This window comes from Erinaceus europaeus, chromosome 7 (genome assembly GCF_950295315.1).
Source record: "Erinaceus europaeus chromosome 7, mEriEur2.1, whole genome shotgun sequence".
Classification (NCBI taxonomy): Eukaryota; Metazoa; Chordata; class Mammalia; order Eulipotyphla; family Erinaceidae; genus Erinaceus; species Erinaceus europaeus.
In genome coordinates, this window is record NC_080168.1 from 86,914,563 (window position 1) to 86,930,733 (window position 16,171).

Sequence of the window (16,171 nt, forward strand, 5' to 3'; positions counted from 1 at the left end):
GTTGCCCTTGTTATTATTACCATTGTTGGATAGAACAGAGAGAAATCTAGGGAGGAGGGAAGACAGGAGAGAAAGACGCATGCAGACCTGCTTCACCACTTGTGAAGTGACCCCCTGTAGATGGGGAGCTGGGGGCTCGAACAGGGATACTTAGGCCAGTCCTTGAGCTTCGTGCATTGTGCACTTAACCCACTGCACTGCCACCCGTACTCCCACCCCCCCCCCATCTTTTTACTACATGCCGACAAATAAACCTTTCTTAGGGAGAGTAACAAAACTCTCTGATGAGTGAGAACATTGAGTGAAAACAGTTCAGCAGATAATAGTAATTTATGAAAGAGGTCACAAAAGATAAAGGCCTCTGCAAATCATTTATATATTCATCGCTATGTTTCATGCCTACATAACATGAACACCTAAGGAGAAATTTCAGAGCTCTAACTTGTCTATACATTGATCTAGAAAATTAGATACTAGGATCCTGAAGATGTCAAAATGTTTGTGGCACCGCAGCAAGAATCACATACAGCTTATTTCTAAAAACAGCTCATCAGTTCTAAGTTGTGTATTTAGGAATTAGTTTATTAAATCCAGTGTTGCTCAGCCAAACAAATATTGACATGATGTATCATCACAATATGCTCTCAATAACAGCTTTTACATTGTTAATGAGCCTTGCCAGAAATCAGAGATATATGCCAAAAGCTGACTGTGAGTTTGCCTGCCAGCCTTGGCGGGGTTTTGTATCCTGAGCCAAAATTACTGCAGCACCCTCTATATAGCGAAGCAGGTCACAGGCTATGAACCTAGCTGTCAAATGTTCATGATTTTTTGTTGTCATATATGCATGTAAAGCCTACTAATGCAGACTAAAGTATGTCAAAACATCTCATGCAAAATAAACTCTCAGAAGTGGTTAATATCAATCTCTTGAGGCCCCTACCAGATGCACCCTTTTACATTTTGGAAAAACATTTCGGTGTCATTCATGGGAAAATGACAGCACACATACACAGTGTGAACTTCGATAACCTTTTAGAGTAGAATTCAATCTCGTAACTCTGAACTTGGTTATCCTAAAAATTGGTTTCCTTAAGTAAAGATTAGGAAGTTAGGGTTAAAGAGAATTTATTGGATAGGGTATGTGCCCAGGCTCAATTTCAAGTCCCAGTTACTGTATGGGTGGTCCTATGGCATTGGAGGAAGCTTCTCTCCTTATTCTGAAAGAAAAAGCATTTGAAGCAGTAAGATCATATATGCAGGTGTTTTATGCTACAGATTAAAAAAAAAAGTAAGTTTAATGTCACCATTTTGTGGAGAGATCAAAGACAATGACCTAATTGTTCAGCACCTTAAAAAGGGTTTGACACACACCTTCACTGCCGTATAATTATTTCAGTTGGTATAAAGGAACAGCAGAGTTCAGGCTTTTCAGGAAGAGAAATGGAGAAAGTAAAAATATGGAGGCATAAGAACAACATAGCAAGCACAGTGGATATATTAAATGTTATTGTAGTTCAGTGTAAATTGGAAACTAAAAGATATAGTGAGAAAAGATGACTTTGAACAAAGAACAGAGATCATGTCATGCCTATTCATTCAGTAGGATTTTGACTTACGAAATACATAATTCCACATTAAATCATTAAGTGTGAAAGAATAGTGAAGACTACAGACTTTTATAATGGCATATATAAGAAAATTAAGAGCTTTAAGTGGGCAGTAGAAATGGCCGACATTTTATAAATAGAATTAATAAACGTATGATTGGTTTGCTATGTCAAGAAGAATTTGATGAGTTCTAAATGGTGACTGTTATGGGAACCATTAAAACAGGAAGACATCTACAGAATGGAAAAATCATTACATGCCATATATGAAAGGACTAAAGGTCAAAATACGTAAAGAACTCACTAAAATCAGCAGGGAAAAAAAAACTTTTTAAAGTAGGGCTAGAATAAGAGCAGAAATCTTCACCAGAGATCCAGTGTCAACAGACATATGAAAAAATGCTCAGTCACTGGTTATCAGAGAAATGTAAATATGGACAGTGAGATACCACTTTACACCTGTGAGACTGTGACATTACTAAGGGCAGAAACAGGTGTTGGTGAGGACATGGAGGGAATGTAACCATTCTGTACTGCTGGTGTAAAACAAATTGGTCCAACCTTGCTGGAAAACAGTATGGAGATTTCTCAGAACATTAGAAATGTACTTATCTACTATATCCCAACAATTTCTCTCTTGGGGATTTATCCAAATGAAACAAAAACCTATTCCAAGAGATCTATGCACAATTGTGTTTATAGCAGCACAGTATGTAATAGCCTGAACTTAGAAGGAACCTAAATGCCCCACAAATTATGAGTAAACAATAAAGGTGTGGTGTATATATACACAATGAAATACTACTCAGCTGTCAAAAATTATGGAAGTCATCTCCTTGGCCTTATCTTGGATGGAACTTAAAGGAATCGTGTTAAATGAGATAAGCAAAAGAGAGGAATGAATATCAGATGACCTTAATTACAGGTGGAATGTAAGAAATAAGGAAAAGGAAAATATAAAGTGAAATCTGGTTTGGGTGTGTTGCAGCACCAAAGCAAAGCACTCTCGGGAAGTAGGGAGAGGGAGTAGAGAGAACACTTGAGTCCCTGGCACATGTTGGTTGGGAAAGTTCCTAAGTTGGGGATGCAAGTGTTCTACAGATACCTGTCATGGGGAGATGAGAAATTATAGCCATGTGTCAACAGCTGTGCTGTAACACATGACCCCTCCAATAAAATTATTATTATTTTTTACAAGAGTATTGCTTAGTTGTGGCTGATGGTGGCACAGGGGATTGAACCTGGGAATTTGATGATCAGGCATGAGTTTCTTTGCATAGCTATTATGCTATCTGTCCTCTGCCCCTGAATAAAATTATAAACATGAAAAAAAATAATTGGAAGAAAAGTTTTCTTATTGACCATTCTTTAAAAAAATGCCTCATTTTAAGAAATAAAATATTCCCACAAATTACTGAACTTGAGACACTTAAAAAACTTTTGTTGTTGCTATGTTTGTTATCCAGTGGCTTAGTAGGTAGGAGTATTAATAGCTCTACTAATAAGAATTGTATATCACTGTATTTTCATAAGCTGTTAATTATGTACTAATAGTGCATTTAAATGCTTCAAAGAATTCTGCACAAAGAACTCAAAGATCAACACTTTTAATAAAGTTCTTTAAGAAAATATTTTAAGGTCTTACTATAATAAAGTTTTCAAATCATAGAACAGAATATTAAATTATGATACAGGACATCATAAACTTAATCAGAGGAAGACTTTTGTGCTAGAAACAGAGGAGAATCTAAACAAACACTTCAGGGTATAGGTGTTCATGATTTTTTTCTTTGCTAAGATAGAATATTGCTAAACACCAGGGATCAGTGAGCATAAAATTTTGTTTATAAAAATAAGATTTTTCCTAACTATCAGTGATATATATATATCTTTCCCTGCCCCTCAGTGGTATGTTTTTCTACCTATTTTTCCCTTGAAATTCAGATTCCTACAAATCACCAAATTTAAGACCAGATTTTTTTACACCAGACACTGATTGTTACATCCCCCACCCCATTTTCTATCATTTCCACTAGGGTCTATGATAAGGAGAATATTAAACACACACATAAAATGTTGGTCTCAGATATTTTGTTTATAAACAATTCAGCATGTATTCATTTTCTGTAACTTTCTGAAAGAGGTAATGGCAGCACAAGACCTGCCTTCAGATTGTTCACCAATGTGTTCACTGACAGCAGTGCTAGCTAAGTCCTGATTCTAAATCACAAGGAGCCTTCATTTCATCTGTGAAGATGATGGTATATGTTAAATTCCTCTTTAAGAGCAAATAAAATCCTAACTGTGCATATCACTCTTTACATTCTCGTAAGTGGAATTTTGAAATCTGTATATTGAAAAGTCCTTACACTTTGCCTTTTCCAGCTGCGTTCTGGTACCAATGATATCCTCTATTTTCCCTAATACACCCTCTGGGGCCTTTTCTATCTAGTTGTCTTTTATTGTGACACTTTGCTACATTCTTTCACTTCTCAGAAGTTTTTGTTTCCTTTCTGGCCATATCATTTCCTAGGATGTCCTTTCCCAATTATCTTATTCAGTTATGTGGCCCATGTTAACAAACTTCCTTAAATACCCTCTTTAGAAATTAGAATTTCCAATGAACATTTCCTTAAGTTTTATTGTAAACTTAAGATCGTTACAATATTCTCTTTCTGAATGTTTTTAGAAATACTATTTTCCAAAAAGAAAATGCTTTTCTTTAAGTATTTCTGTTTAATAAGAATGCATACCTTAGCAAAGATACTTCAGATTTTACCACTATAAGTACTGGATTCTGTATGATCATGGTTACTGTGGGGTATTAATTTTACTTATATGGACTAGATAAAAAATTTAATCTTTGTTCATTAATGTTAATCTAAAATTTGCATGAATGCATGCAATTTGAAAATTTAAAAAGCTAGATAAAAGTTTAGATGTTAAGTATTCACCGGTGCCTATATTATTTATCATAAACTATAGGCAATTATTTTCAATTATATCTGCACTTACAAGTCAGATGCTGTCAAGCAAATTGCCATGTAGGATGCATAGTTTAATATATATATATATGTGTGTGTGTGTGTGTATATATATATATACACACACACATTTTTTAAAATTTTAACTCAAAATTAGGTAGAAAGATTCAAACAATTCAAACTTTCCAAATGTTCTCAGAAATAATTATGAGACATTCTCTGGTTACCAAAAGCAGCTGGATAATCCATTTGGACCAAATGAACTGCCTGTGTGTTGTGAGGTTGTACTGAAAACTATAATCTTCCTTCTATGCAGATGGTACTTTCACTGGTGAAGTATTCTTTCTCTTCTCACAAAGAATTAACAAGAAGATAGGGAAGTCACCTTTCGTTATTTCATCAACCATTGGTGTTTTCATGGTATTTTAAATGCCTGATTTCAGTTTTACAACAACCACCACAATGCCAATGTTTATTCTGAAAGGCAATTATATGTTCCAGGTAGCAAATATTAACAGCTTCCAACTCGATCTCTAGGAATAATTCGCAGCTCAGAACCATGCTTTAGAAAAACATTTCCTGTACAAACAAAGAAAACATAATATTAAGCATTTAAAGTACAAAAGCTCAGACATTACTTCCAAGCTTGGCTCATCATGCTTTGAGATGTGTACAGTTCAAGGCTCAAGGGCACTACCATAAGAAACATGTTTGAATAAGCTGTAATTTACATTTCCAGAAACTAAACATTTCAGAGAAAAACAGTAAGACCTTTAAATCTAGAATTAAAATCTACAATCAAATGCCTCACGGCCTTCATGAATAAAACTGCTGAAAGTGACAATTTTGGGGCCAGAGAGGTAGCTCACTGGGTAGAGTGAGTACCTTGCTCTGTTCAGGGGCACCACAGTGTAATGACCACACTGAGGCAAGCTCCAGTACCTTTCTATCTCAATGGAAAGGGGGCATATAGGGACAGAAGGTGGAATACCCAGCAGAGCACAGTTATCCTGTATGAGGACCTGGGTTTAAAGCCTGGGTCACCACATGAGATCTCCTGTGTGTGTGTGTGTGTGTGGGGGGATTTCTTCATGAGCAACCGAACCGAGTGGTGCTTCCATATCTCTCTTGTCTCTTTCTCTCCACCCCCCCACCCCCAATCTTTCACCTTCTAGCTGAAAGAAAAAGTAGCAGTGAAACTGCATGCATGAGGTTATGGCTCCACCAAATATAGTTTTTCCCCCCTTTTGTTGCCCTTGTTTTTTTTATTGTTGTTGTAGCTATTATTGTTGTTATTGATGTCATTATTATTGTTATTGAATTTAGAATTTAAACTATGATGCTAATGAACCACTGAAGGTCTGTAAGAAATGGACAGAGAGAAATGGAGAGAGAAGGGGAGGATAGAGAGGGGGAGAAAATGATAGATACTTGCAGACCTGCTTCACCACCTGTGAAGTGACTACCCTGCAGGTAGGGGCTTGAACCGGGGGTCCTTATACTGTTCCTTGCGCTTTGTGCTACGTGTGCTTAACCCGCTGTGCTACCACCCAACTCCCCCAAATACAGTTTTTAAATGTTATTTTCCATTGACTAAATTTTAATGATGAGGCCTATGGAACAATCTAATTGTGTAATTGTTATAATACAGACATAATCTATAACACAATCATTTAAAAATACCTGCTTTTCAAGATTGGGATTACATTTTATTAAAGTACTCTTAATATTAAAACATAATCAGATTATTAAAGAGGGTAAATCTAGGGCTGGGGAGATGGCACTACAGTACAGCAAGGACTTCAATGCAAGAGATCCCAGTTTTGATCCTCGGTACTACCAATATCCAGAGCTGAAAGGTGCTGCAGTTAGGGGAAAAAAAAAAAAAAAAAAAAGGTGGGGGAGGTAGTGCTAAAGGGGGACAGTGAGCATGTCTAAAAATATAAAACTTGGTAAAAAGTTTAAAGACTACTCTATCTGCTTGTTAAGATACTGCTATAAAGCAATGCATATGTTAAGTCCACCCTGTGAGTGGACTAAACCTCTTAGAATTGAAATTACTGTACTTTGAAATAGTAACAATACCTAAGCATTTTCTGAATACATACTACAGATAATGTAAAGTTTTAGGCACATTTCATGTGCTAACTCACCTTATGAGATAGGCAGCAATAGAAATCATTATTCTCTCTTAAAAATAGTTACTATTTGATCTTAAGACTTTTAATTCCAGGTGATTAAGTTAAATTACTTTAATACCTACTAGTTAAGTTTCATCTTCCTTGTAACTTGAAGCATACATAAATGATATGGCTAATAAATTATTATAGACATGTAGGTAAAGAGTATTATGTATTTCCTAAAAGTTAGTTGTTATACTAGTAAAATCCTACCGAATCTAACTAGAGTTATACTAGTAAAATCCTACCGAATCTAACCAAGTACTCAGTTATCACTTGACATAGCGCCAACCACAGCTTCCTAAGTTTCAGATACTCACCAGCAGTCTGTGAAGGATTTATTCCTATTCCATCTAGAAAATAATTGGAAAAATCATTTAATTATTGGCTAAATATAAAATGAATAGTAAAAGATTTGTAAATAGACTTTTGCTGCATATAGGCACAAGCCATCTAAGGACGTGCATGATAATCTTTCAGTAAAATCTTAAAATCAGCTACCATTCTACAATAACTCACATTTCTACATTAAATCAGAACACCTATCAATGTAATTGCTTTTATTTTCTCTCTCCCTCCCTTCCTTCCTTTCTCTCTTTCATTTTCTTTCTTTTTACTAGAGCATTGCTCAGCTCTGGCTTATGGTGGTCCAGGAGATTGAACCTAGGACTTTGGAACCTCAGGCATGAGTCTCTTTGCATAACCATTATGCTATCTATCCCTGCAATGCAATTGGTTTTCAAGGAGGATTTTAGAAATTCTGAAAATTCTGTTATGCAACACACTAAAGCAAATAAACCAAAAGTACATAAGTATGTCATAAATCATTTACGTAGTTCTACTGAGCCATAAAATCTTAAGGCCAGGAGAAGTTCCACTGACACTGGATAAAAGTTTACAAAGCACTTTGCTAATAACATCTACTAATGAAATCTAAAACCTTCTAGAAAGGTTAGGGCTGTTTTTATATAAATAAATATATAAATTCTTCACTGTGACAGTAAGCAGAATGTTTTAGAATGAGAAACTGCCATATCTAAATTAATTCAAGTTACGGCATGTAATACTTATCTTCTGTTAGTCTATCCTAACTACACATGCATAAATACTATTTTTTTCCCCTTAAACCTTAGCCTACCCTGCATTCTTAACTCCTTATTTTATTATTATTTTGCCTCCACAGTTATCACTGGGGCTTGGTGCCTACACTAGGAATCCATTACTCCTGGAGGTAATTTTTTCCATTTTGTTGTCATTATTGCTATTCTTGTTGGATAGGACAAAGAAAAATTGAGAGAAGAGGGGAAGATGGAGGGAAATAGATACCTGCAGACCTGCTTCACCGCTTGTGAAGCAACCCCCCCTGCAGGTGGGGGGCTGGGAGATTAAACTGGGATCCACTGCGGTACTCCAACTCTTTGTCTTATTTTGACGCATTCTCACAGGTTTTAGTTCTTTCAAACTTAGTTATTAGAATTTAGAATTTAAATTATGGTGCTAATGAAATAAAATCTCAACCATTGGAGGTCTGTAAGAAATAGTTCTCTATCAAGAAAACAAGGACTAGCAAAGATACCCTTTTAACTTCCTATTCTTTAAAAGCACTTACTAATACAACTTAGTACATAAGAGGAAATTTTTCTTTAATAATCTGACATAAAGGGGTAAGCATATAAATATTATAAAGCATTATACTATACTAACAGCACAGCAAAATGGGGAAAATGATTAATTATGGAAAATAACTTTGAGGTAGTAGAATCATTTATATTGATTTAAGTTATGGGCATTTTACATAGAAGTCCAATTTAATTAATTTTATTTTAAAAAATAATTTCTATATCTCTAAGGTAACAGTTTTAAAATGATTTCTTACCATTGGTAATAATTGCACTTGTTGCTGCAGGAACTTTAAACTAAAATGTAAGGGGAAAATTATATATACATACATGAACTATATATAAAACTATAGCGTTATATATATATTCTTATGAGAAATGACTAGGAAGAATAAAATACATATATGATCAACTCTATTATTCCATAGGTACCATGTTTTATGCACTATAAAATAGCAAAGCACTGTTACTTTATAACCCAATCAATATTTACACTTTTGGATTTATACACTTTAACCATACTTAACTTTTTTTGCATAAGGAAAAATGAAGAGCAAAACAAATTGCTTAGAATATTGCTAAAAGTTCTTTGGATAATAAATTTCAAACATCTTCTGGTGTTTTAGGGAGGTTAACCCAAAGCTTGTGTTCCTTCCTAAAATTCTCTATAAATGATTTCCTGAAATCTTAAGATTTACCCTGCCAAGGGCTGCTTGGATATCCCTAACAAAATTGTTAACTTAAAAATTTGCTCTTATTGAATTTCCAGTCCCAACTTGTACTTGCCTTTGTAGGGACAGAACAAATGAATTCAGTCTGTGGGTCAGGTTTTCCCTCTATTGACTTAAGAGAATTACAATAATACAACTAGGTAGCCAGGAAATAACTACAAAATCAAATAGGTGCAGGTGATGTGAATCACAGAACTAACTACATGACTATCACATGGCCAACAGTGATAGTAAAACTCCACTGATGTTATTTTCAGAGATGCTATGAAAACAGATGAGGTATGTGAAATAGTGAGATGTATCACAGGTCTTACTTGTAGCTAGAGGATTATTCTCTTAATGCAGTGCAGATCAGTATTAGTTAACATGTCTTAAAGCTGATTAATTTACCTGAAAAACTGTCTTTCAAGTGCTCCTGTGCTATGGATGAGATTTATAAGTATTCTGTAGTTATTTTATGATCAAGTATGTTTGGAAAACATTCTTACTCCAAGAAAGAAATAATGAAGTGCAACTTAGACTTTGAGGGTATTGAGTCCTTTTTTTCTTTTATTTTGGTGGTAGTAGAGATCTGGGGGAAATGCTTCTGGAAACATGGCTCTCAGTTATCTATAATGGTCACATAAAATGCAAAACTGAGAAATCTAAAATTTATGAATCAAAGAATTAAGTTTTGGTAAGAACTCAACTGAATAAAATTACTTCTTATATTCATCATATGTACATAAAGTTAAGTTAAATTCTTAATTGTAAAAGTCCTCGTAAAGATTTACAATTTTTTGAAAGATACTTTAAAACCTCATTTTCTGTCAGGATTTTTGTTTCATTACACAGCACAACCATATGACCTTTGTCTTATAAAAGATATACTATAAAATAGCTACAAAAGATAATGTTATAGCTTGAATAGATTTACTTCTTGAATTAGAATTTGTAGTGGCTGTCACATCCCAAATAATGTTCCTTAGAGGTTGTCTGTGAAGCTAAATGTTAAGTTGATGGTACCTTCTGACTTGTTTTCCTTTTCTATTTACTTTTTTTATAGGAAGAAATCAAAGTTGTCAATAAACTAAACAGTACCACTATTGAGTTTATTCTGAGTGAATGATAAATGATATCAGTGATCACTTACAACAGTTCATAAGGAGTTGTGAGCACTGATAGGCACGCTGATTTCTACTATACACTTAATACAGCACAGGACTACAGTCCAAGCTGGGTTTTAATTTAGTTACTAAAAATAATCTTCTGTAACACTTATGGATATTTAGGGAGAAAAACATCTGAATTTGGGTTACTCTGTATCTGGACTTGAGCTTTTTAACTACACAAAAATTTATAATCTTACTATAGTTTCACTCAGAATGACTAATTGTCTTCATTTTGCCAATTAAAAAAACTTGAGAGAGGAGTTGGGATTCTCACCTTATACCACAATGACACAATTAAAACAGGAAAGCCATCTTTAAAGTCATGTTTTACTGCCATTTTCATTAGACCAAACGACTACTTTGTTCTGTTCAAAGAATGTCTCTAGTGACATTTTCTTTGATAGGTTTGTATTTTGTAAAAATAGTTGTTATGGCACACCTGGTTGAGTGCACATGTTACAAAGTGCACTCAACCAGGTGTGCCATAACAACAAAGTGCAAGGACCCAGTTCAAGCCTCTGGTCCCCACCTGCAGGAGGAAAGCTTTGCGAGTGGTGAAGCAGGATTGCAGGTATCTATGTCTTTCTCCCTCTCTATCACCCCCTTCCCTCTTGCTTTCTGGCTGTCTCTACGCAATAAAATAAATAAGTTACAAAAATAGATGTATACAAAACCAGTGTTCTGGTTCTATCTCACACTTAATCTTTTGATTATTATTTTTTTAATGTTCAGTCCTCAAATACACTATTAAGACCTTTTCAATTTCAGAAAAATACTTCATGTAATTTTTAATGTTTGTATTACATGGAATTATTGATTTATTTAACTCATTCTTATCTGTTATGTATGCTACCTTATGTATGCTAGTCTTACATTCTATTGATGGTAATATCAGTAAGTAGTGCTTAGTTACAATTTTTTTCTTTCTCTTTTTCTATGCCAGGGTCTCATTGCGCTGAGTCAACATTTACAGACAAGAGATACACAGAGAGGGAAAGATACCACAGCATCAAAGAAAGCTTCCCCTAATGTGGTGGTAGACAGGCTTGAACCTGGGGTGATGCACTGCATTTTTTACATTTCTTTTTTTAAAAAAACAAGTGACCCAAGGTTTAAGGTGTTTTTTATTTTTCCCCAACTTTATTTTCATGACAGAGACCAGGGCACTGCTCATCTCTGGTTTATGATGGCACTGGAGATTGAACCTGGGATATCAGAGACTCAGGCATGAAAGCCTGATAGCATAACTGCTACCCAAGGCTTAGTTTTTGAGAGCACAAACCTGGCAAAGATTTTTGAGATACTTCCAAACTTCATTCCATACAGATCATTTCAATTTCTATACTTACTTCCTCTGCTGCAAACTTTAAGACTGCTGTGAAAGGTGTACTTTCAGGAACACTGAGTCTGCAAGAAGAATTAAGAACAATATATATTTTTAAACTGATTTTTTCTAAAGTCCTTGTTCTCTTTTTGGGCATTGGAACAAGCCTGGAGAAAGCTTTATTGAGTTTGAAACTTATTTATTTTGGTAGCACATTTGAAAAGGACTTACTGTAACCTGAAGTAACGTGAGGTTTGAGTTTATTAACAGACTTGTGCAGTATCAAGTATATTAAGAGATCACTGACAAATGGTCAACCTGCATACATTTTCCAGTTTAAAAGCTAGAAAAACAACTGGCATGCCTATTTCCTCACTTTTCCTGTATTTCACTCACTTAAAGTAAAACTCACTAAAATCTTCCATAGCAAATTATAACACATTCCAGTTAGAGAAGTGTAAATAAATTTCTTGATTCCTCCAGGCTAACGATTAAATAAAAAGATATACTCAATTCTCCTTATTTCATTACGTTTTTTTTAAAGAAAAGAATTAAAAACAAAAATCCAAAGGATAAGCAGTTGTGTCTATAATATAACGGCTAGTTTAAAAAACAGGAAATAGTACTTTCACAGCATTTCTGTAGAACCTTACTAGTTTCCCTATCAAAATAAGACATTTACCTGCTTGACAAATCAAAAATGACAATCACCATTTAAAACTTGTTTCCGGGGGTCGGGTGGTAGCGCAGTGGGTTAAGCACATGTGGCGCAAAGCGCCAAGGACCAGCAGAAGGATCACGGTGCGAGCCCCCAGCTCCCCACCTGCAGCAGAGTCGCTTCATAAGTGGTGAAGCAGGTCTGCAGGTGTCTCTTTCTCTCCCCGTCTTCCCCTCCTCTCTCCATTTCTCTCTATCCTATCCAGTAATGACGATATCAATAATAACTACAACAATAAAACAAGGGCAACAAAAGGAATAAGTAAATAAATAAGTAAAATACTAAAAAAAAAAAAACAAAAAACTTGTTCCCTTGCAAATCTTGGGAGTTGTTTTTACTAGTTACCACTTAATTTACACAGGGAAAACATAACTACCTCCACATGGGTTTGTATACATATGATGTATGTTTTTACAAAACACATATATATATATGTAGATTACAGACACATACTATGCGCATACAGGTAGGTCTACTCAGTACATTCAGTGAGCACATATTAATTGAACTAGTACTGAATTCCAGTTACTCTGATGTTGTCCTACTCCATCCGTTTTCTGCTCCTCAGTCTTTCTGAACACTAACCTTGAGGATACTAAATGAAAAGAGATAAGTCAGATTGATGTAGTCAGCTTTTCTGAGGAGTAATATTCTTCAATGCAGTGGGATGTTCAACAAAAATTTATTTTTTACATTTCTTTTTTTAAAAAAAAATTTTTTTAAATATTTACTTCCTTTTTGTTGCCCTTGTTGCTTTCATTGTTGTAGTTATTATTGCTGTTGATGTCATCTTGGATAGGACAGAGAGAAATGGAGAGAGGAAGGGAAGACGGGGGTGGGAGGTGGGGGGAGTGAGAGATAGACACCTGCAGACCTGCTTCACCACTTGTGAAGCGACTTCCCTGCAGGTGGGAAGCCAGGGGCTCGAACCAGGATCCTTATGCTGGTCCTTGTGCTGTGCGCCACCTGCACTTAACCTGCTGAGCTACTGACTGGCTCCCTATTTTTCACATTTGTAGTTGTAGGTTTATAAATGTGGTGATGGAAAAATGAATTTTGTTCAGCTCTGATGACTTGAGAATAAGGAAAAAAGGAGTTTTGGGTGTGCAAAGAACAATTCTTTAAAAGTTGTTGAACAAAGGAAGAAACAAGCAAACTTTAAGAATATAGCCAAAATAAAGGCTGAGTGGTGACAGCTGAGCAAATGTTACAGTGCACAAGGACCAAGGTTCAAGCTGGGCCCCCAAGCCCCTCAGTCCCTACCTAGAGAGGGTAAATTTTTATAAGTGGTAAAGTTGTGTTGCAGGTCTCTCTGTGTCTCTCACATTACCTCCCCCTTCCCTCTCTCTGTCTCTATCCAATATATAAATAAAATGCTTTAAAATGTCAGAATATAGCCAAAGTGCAAGGGTGGTATTAAGCATAGTCATGCTTTTTTTTTTTTGTACAATCTATCAATTTGATGGTGTGATTTTGCCTGGGGATATTCAGTTATATGCAGAAAGCACATGTTGCTATGTTAAGAGCTGATGTTTCACCAAGCAAAAAATGTGTGTGTAGATTAGAGTTGTGTTTGCAAGAAAGTGATTTAAACACAGACCATGAATTCCAAACTTGATAAAAAGTGGGAGGAAGAAATGGGTGAGAAAGTAGCGATAATATTTAAAAGCAGTATACGTAGTGGATTAAAAGAAATAAGGGTTGCATAAGAGATAGGAAAGTGTCTCTGCTGGAGTAACTGAATGTACAGTAATTCATAGGAGTGCTCTCACACTTTGGAAGTGGAACGATTGCTAGATTATTTTTTAAAAAAATTTATCTATTATTGGACAGAGAGAAATTGAAAGGGGAGGGGGGAAATATAAAAGCAGAAAGAAACAAAGGGACACCTGCAGCCCTGCTTAACACCCTGCAGGTGGGGACCAGGGGCTTGAACCCCCGTCTGGTCCTTGTGCTCTGTAATGTGTGCGCTTATCCAGGTGCACCACCGCCCAGTCCCGACTGCTAGGTATCTTTATTGTTCCAGTCTGTAATCACGATTACTTGACATATGTGACATACGGTATAAAAAAGTTCATTTGGAAATGATTCAAGAGAGGAAAAGGACAGGATGTTGCATGGGTCACAGCTAAGTCACTGAGATGGATAAACGCTGTTCTCAGACCCATGCTAACTCATCATTTGGTTGCCAAAAGATACTGGGGGCGGGGGAGGCTGAGGGGCGGGTTTGCCTTATCCTGCAGTCCTGTAAAACTTAATATTAAGTTCCAACAAAGGGGAAATGTTATTTGACGATCATTATCCTGTGAAATCGTGAGTCTAACCGTCATAGAAGGTCCTTAGTAACTTCGCAATCTAAGTTAGAGTATCTCCTCTGACTTCCTGCAACAGCTGGCAGCAGAGATGAAAGGTCTTTCCAATGCCCAGCGCCGAAGGGCTGTTGAAGGACCTCAGCAAATGGGCAGAGCCCCGTCTACTCGCCTCCCTTCACCACCACCATCCAAGAAGCTGTCCGGGGCGGGGAGGCCGCAGAGCGAAGCTACGACCCTGCCACACACCCCGCACCCTCCAGCGGCCAAGGGATCTGTCCTCACAGGTTCGCGAACGGCGGGAGGTTGGGAGACGAGCGGAGGAAAGAGAAGGGGTGCAGGCAGCGGGGATGAACGTGGTTTGCAAGGTTCTGACCCTTCCCCAGGTGCCAGGTCCGAAAGGCCCGCGGAGGCAGCTGTACTCACACTTTGTAAGGCAGCCGCGGGTCGGAAGTCAGCGTGATCTTAAAGGAAACCTTCGACCTAAGGAAGAAAGTGGGAGAGTTAAGGTGGGGCAGCGGGCTAAGGTTGGGGCAGCGGACAAGCCAGCACTTACATGGTGGAGCTAATCTGCTAGAGACGCCCCACGCCTGCTCCACCCGGAAGCGCGCTTCCTCCCTGGCGCCGAGTCACTCCCGCTCCGCTCAGGTCCACGTCTCTCAGCGACATCTGGGGCCCTCCGCTGTTGCTGTCTAAAGCACTGCCTGAAAAGTGGACCGCCAACACAGAGCTAGACGAAGCCTTCAAAGCACACACGGATTTTACTTTTGTTTTAACATGCTTGGGACGAAGGTATGGATGCTATGGAAGGAAGATTTTCTAATATGATTACTTACCGATGGTATTTTTATTCAGGCTGTATATGAATGGAGCCGAGTCCTCAGGACTTTAGGTCCCAGCGGGCAAGTCGGGGCGGAAGTAGGGCTTTTGGGTAAATGAGAAGATGCCAGGAGTGGCGGTGGGAGGGGCAGGGGGCGGAAGCGCTCCCTAGTTGCTAGGGCAACCTGCTCACAGTGATGCTCCAATGGTGTTCCAAAAGCTGGACTATAAACTCGCCTTTAGTTCAGTATTAGCATTCACCTGTCTATCTAGTCATCCAGCTCTGTTATATCTTTTACGTTTCTTAAACCTGTCTTATCCCTTTTCACTTTGTTATGAAATACTGACGTCTGAATGATTTCAGAAAATCGGTTCAGCAGGACTCTTGCACCTGACAAACTTGGTTTTGTGAAGAATTCATGAACTGACTTCAAAAGGCTATGTGGCCTAGTAGAGCTAAACCAGGCCGCTGGATTGAACCACATTCATGTGAGACGTGACTAACTCAACTAACAACAAACTTTGAATCCTTTGTATATTCTGGGCACTAAATGTAATCTGGGGTTGTCAGGATGGACCAACCTTGACTTTGGAGTCCTGGTGTATGATGGTGAAAAAAGACTTAAATTGGGGGCGAGAGTCTTTTGCAGACATCAATAACAGGGAAATGAGATGTGTCAACAGCTGTACTGTAAACCATTAAGCTGTCAAATAAGTTAAAATGAA

The 16,171-nt window shown here is 37.1% G+C and overlaps 1 protein-coding gene across 1 annotated transcript; it reads right to left on the reverse strand.

The window, feature by feature from the left end:
• Positions 1-3,201: 3,201 nt before the first annotated feature.
• On the reverse strand, positions 3,202-15,323 carry UFM1 (ubiquitin fold modifier 1). The gene is made up of 6 exons (XM_016189730.2): positions 15,183-15,323; positions 15,053-15,109; positions 11,625-11,682; positions 8,651-8,690; positions 7,095-7,127; positions 3,202-5,173 (listed from the first exon to the last, which is right to left on the reverse strand). Coding segments are annotated over exons 1-6 (258 nt in total). The 5' UTR covers positions 15,185-15,323; the 3' UTR covers positions 3,202-5,105.
• Positions 15,324-16,171: the final 848 nt, after the last annotated feature.

Excerpts from the sequence above, each read along its gene's own strand:
- UFM1 (XM_016189730.2), bottom strand. Across the intron at positions 8,691-11,624 it reads TAAAGTTTGCAGCAGAGGAA|TTTAAAGTTCCTGCAGCAAC; the intron begins GTAAGTATAGAA and ends CTTACATTTTAG. Across the intron at positions 5,174-7,094 it reads AAATCCTTCACAGACTGCTG|GAAATGTTTTTCTAAAGCAT; the intron begins GTGAGTATCTGA and ends TTGTTTGTACAG.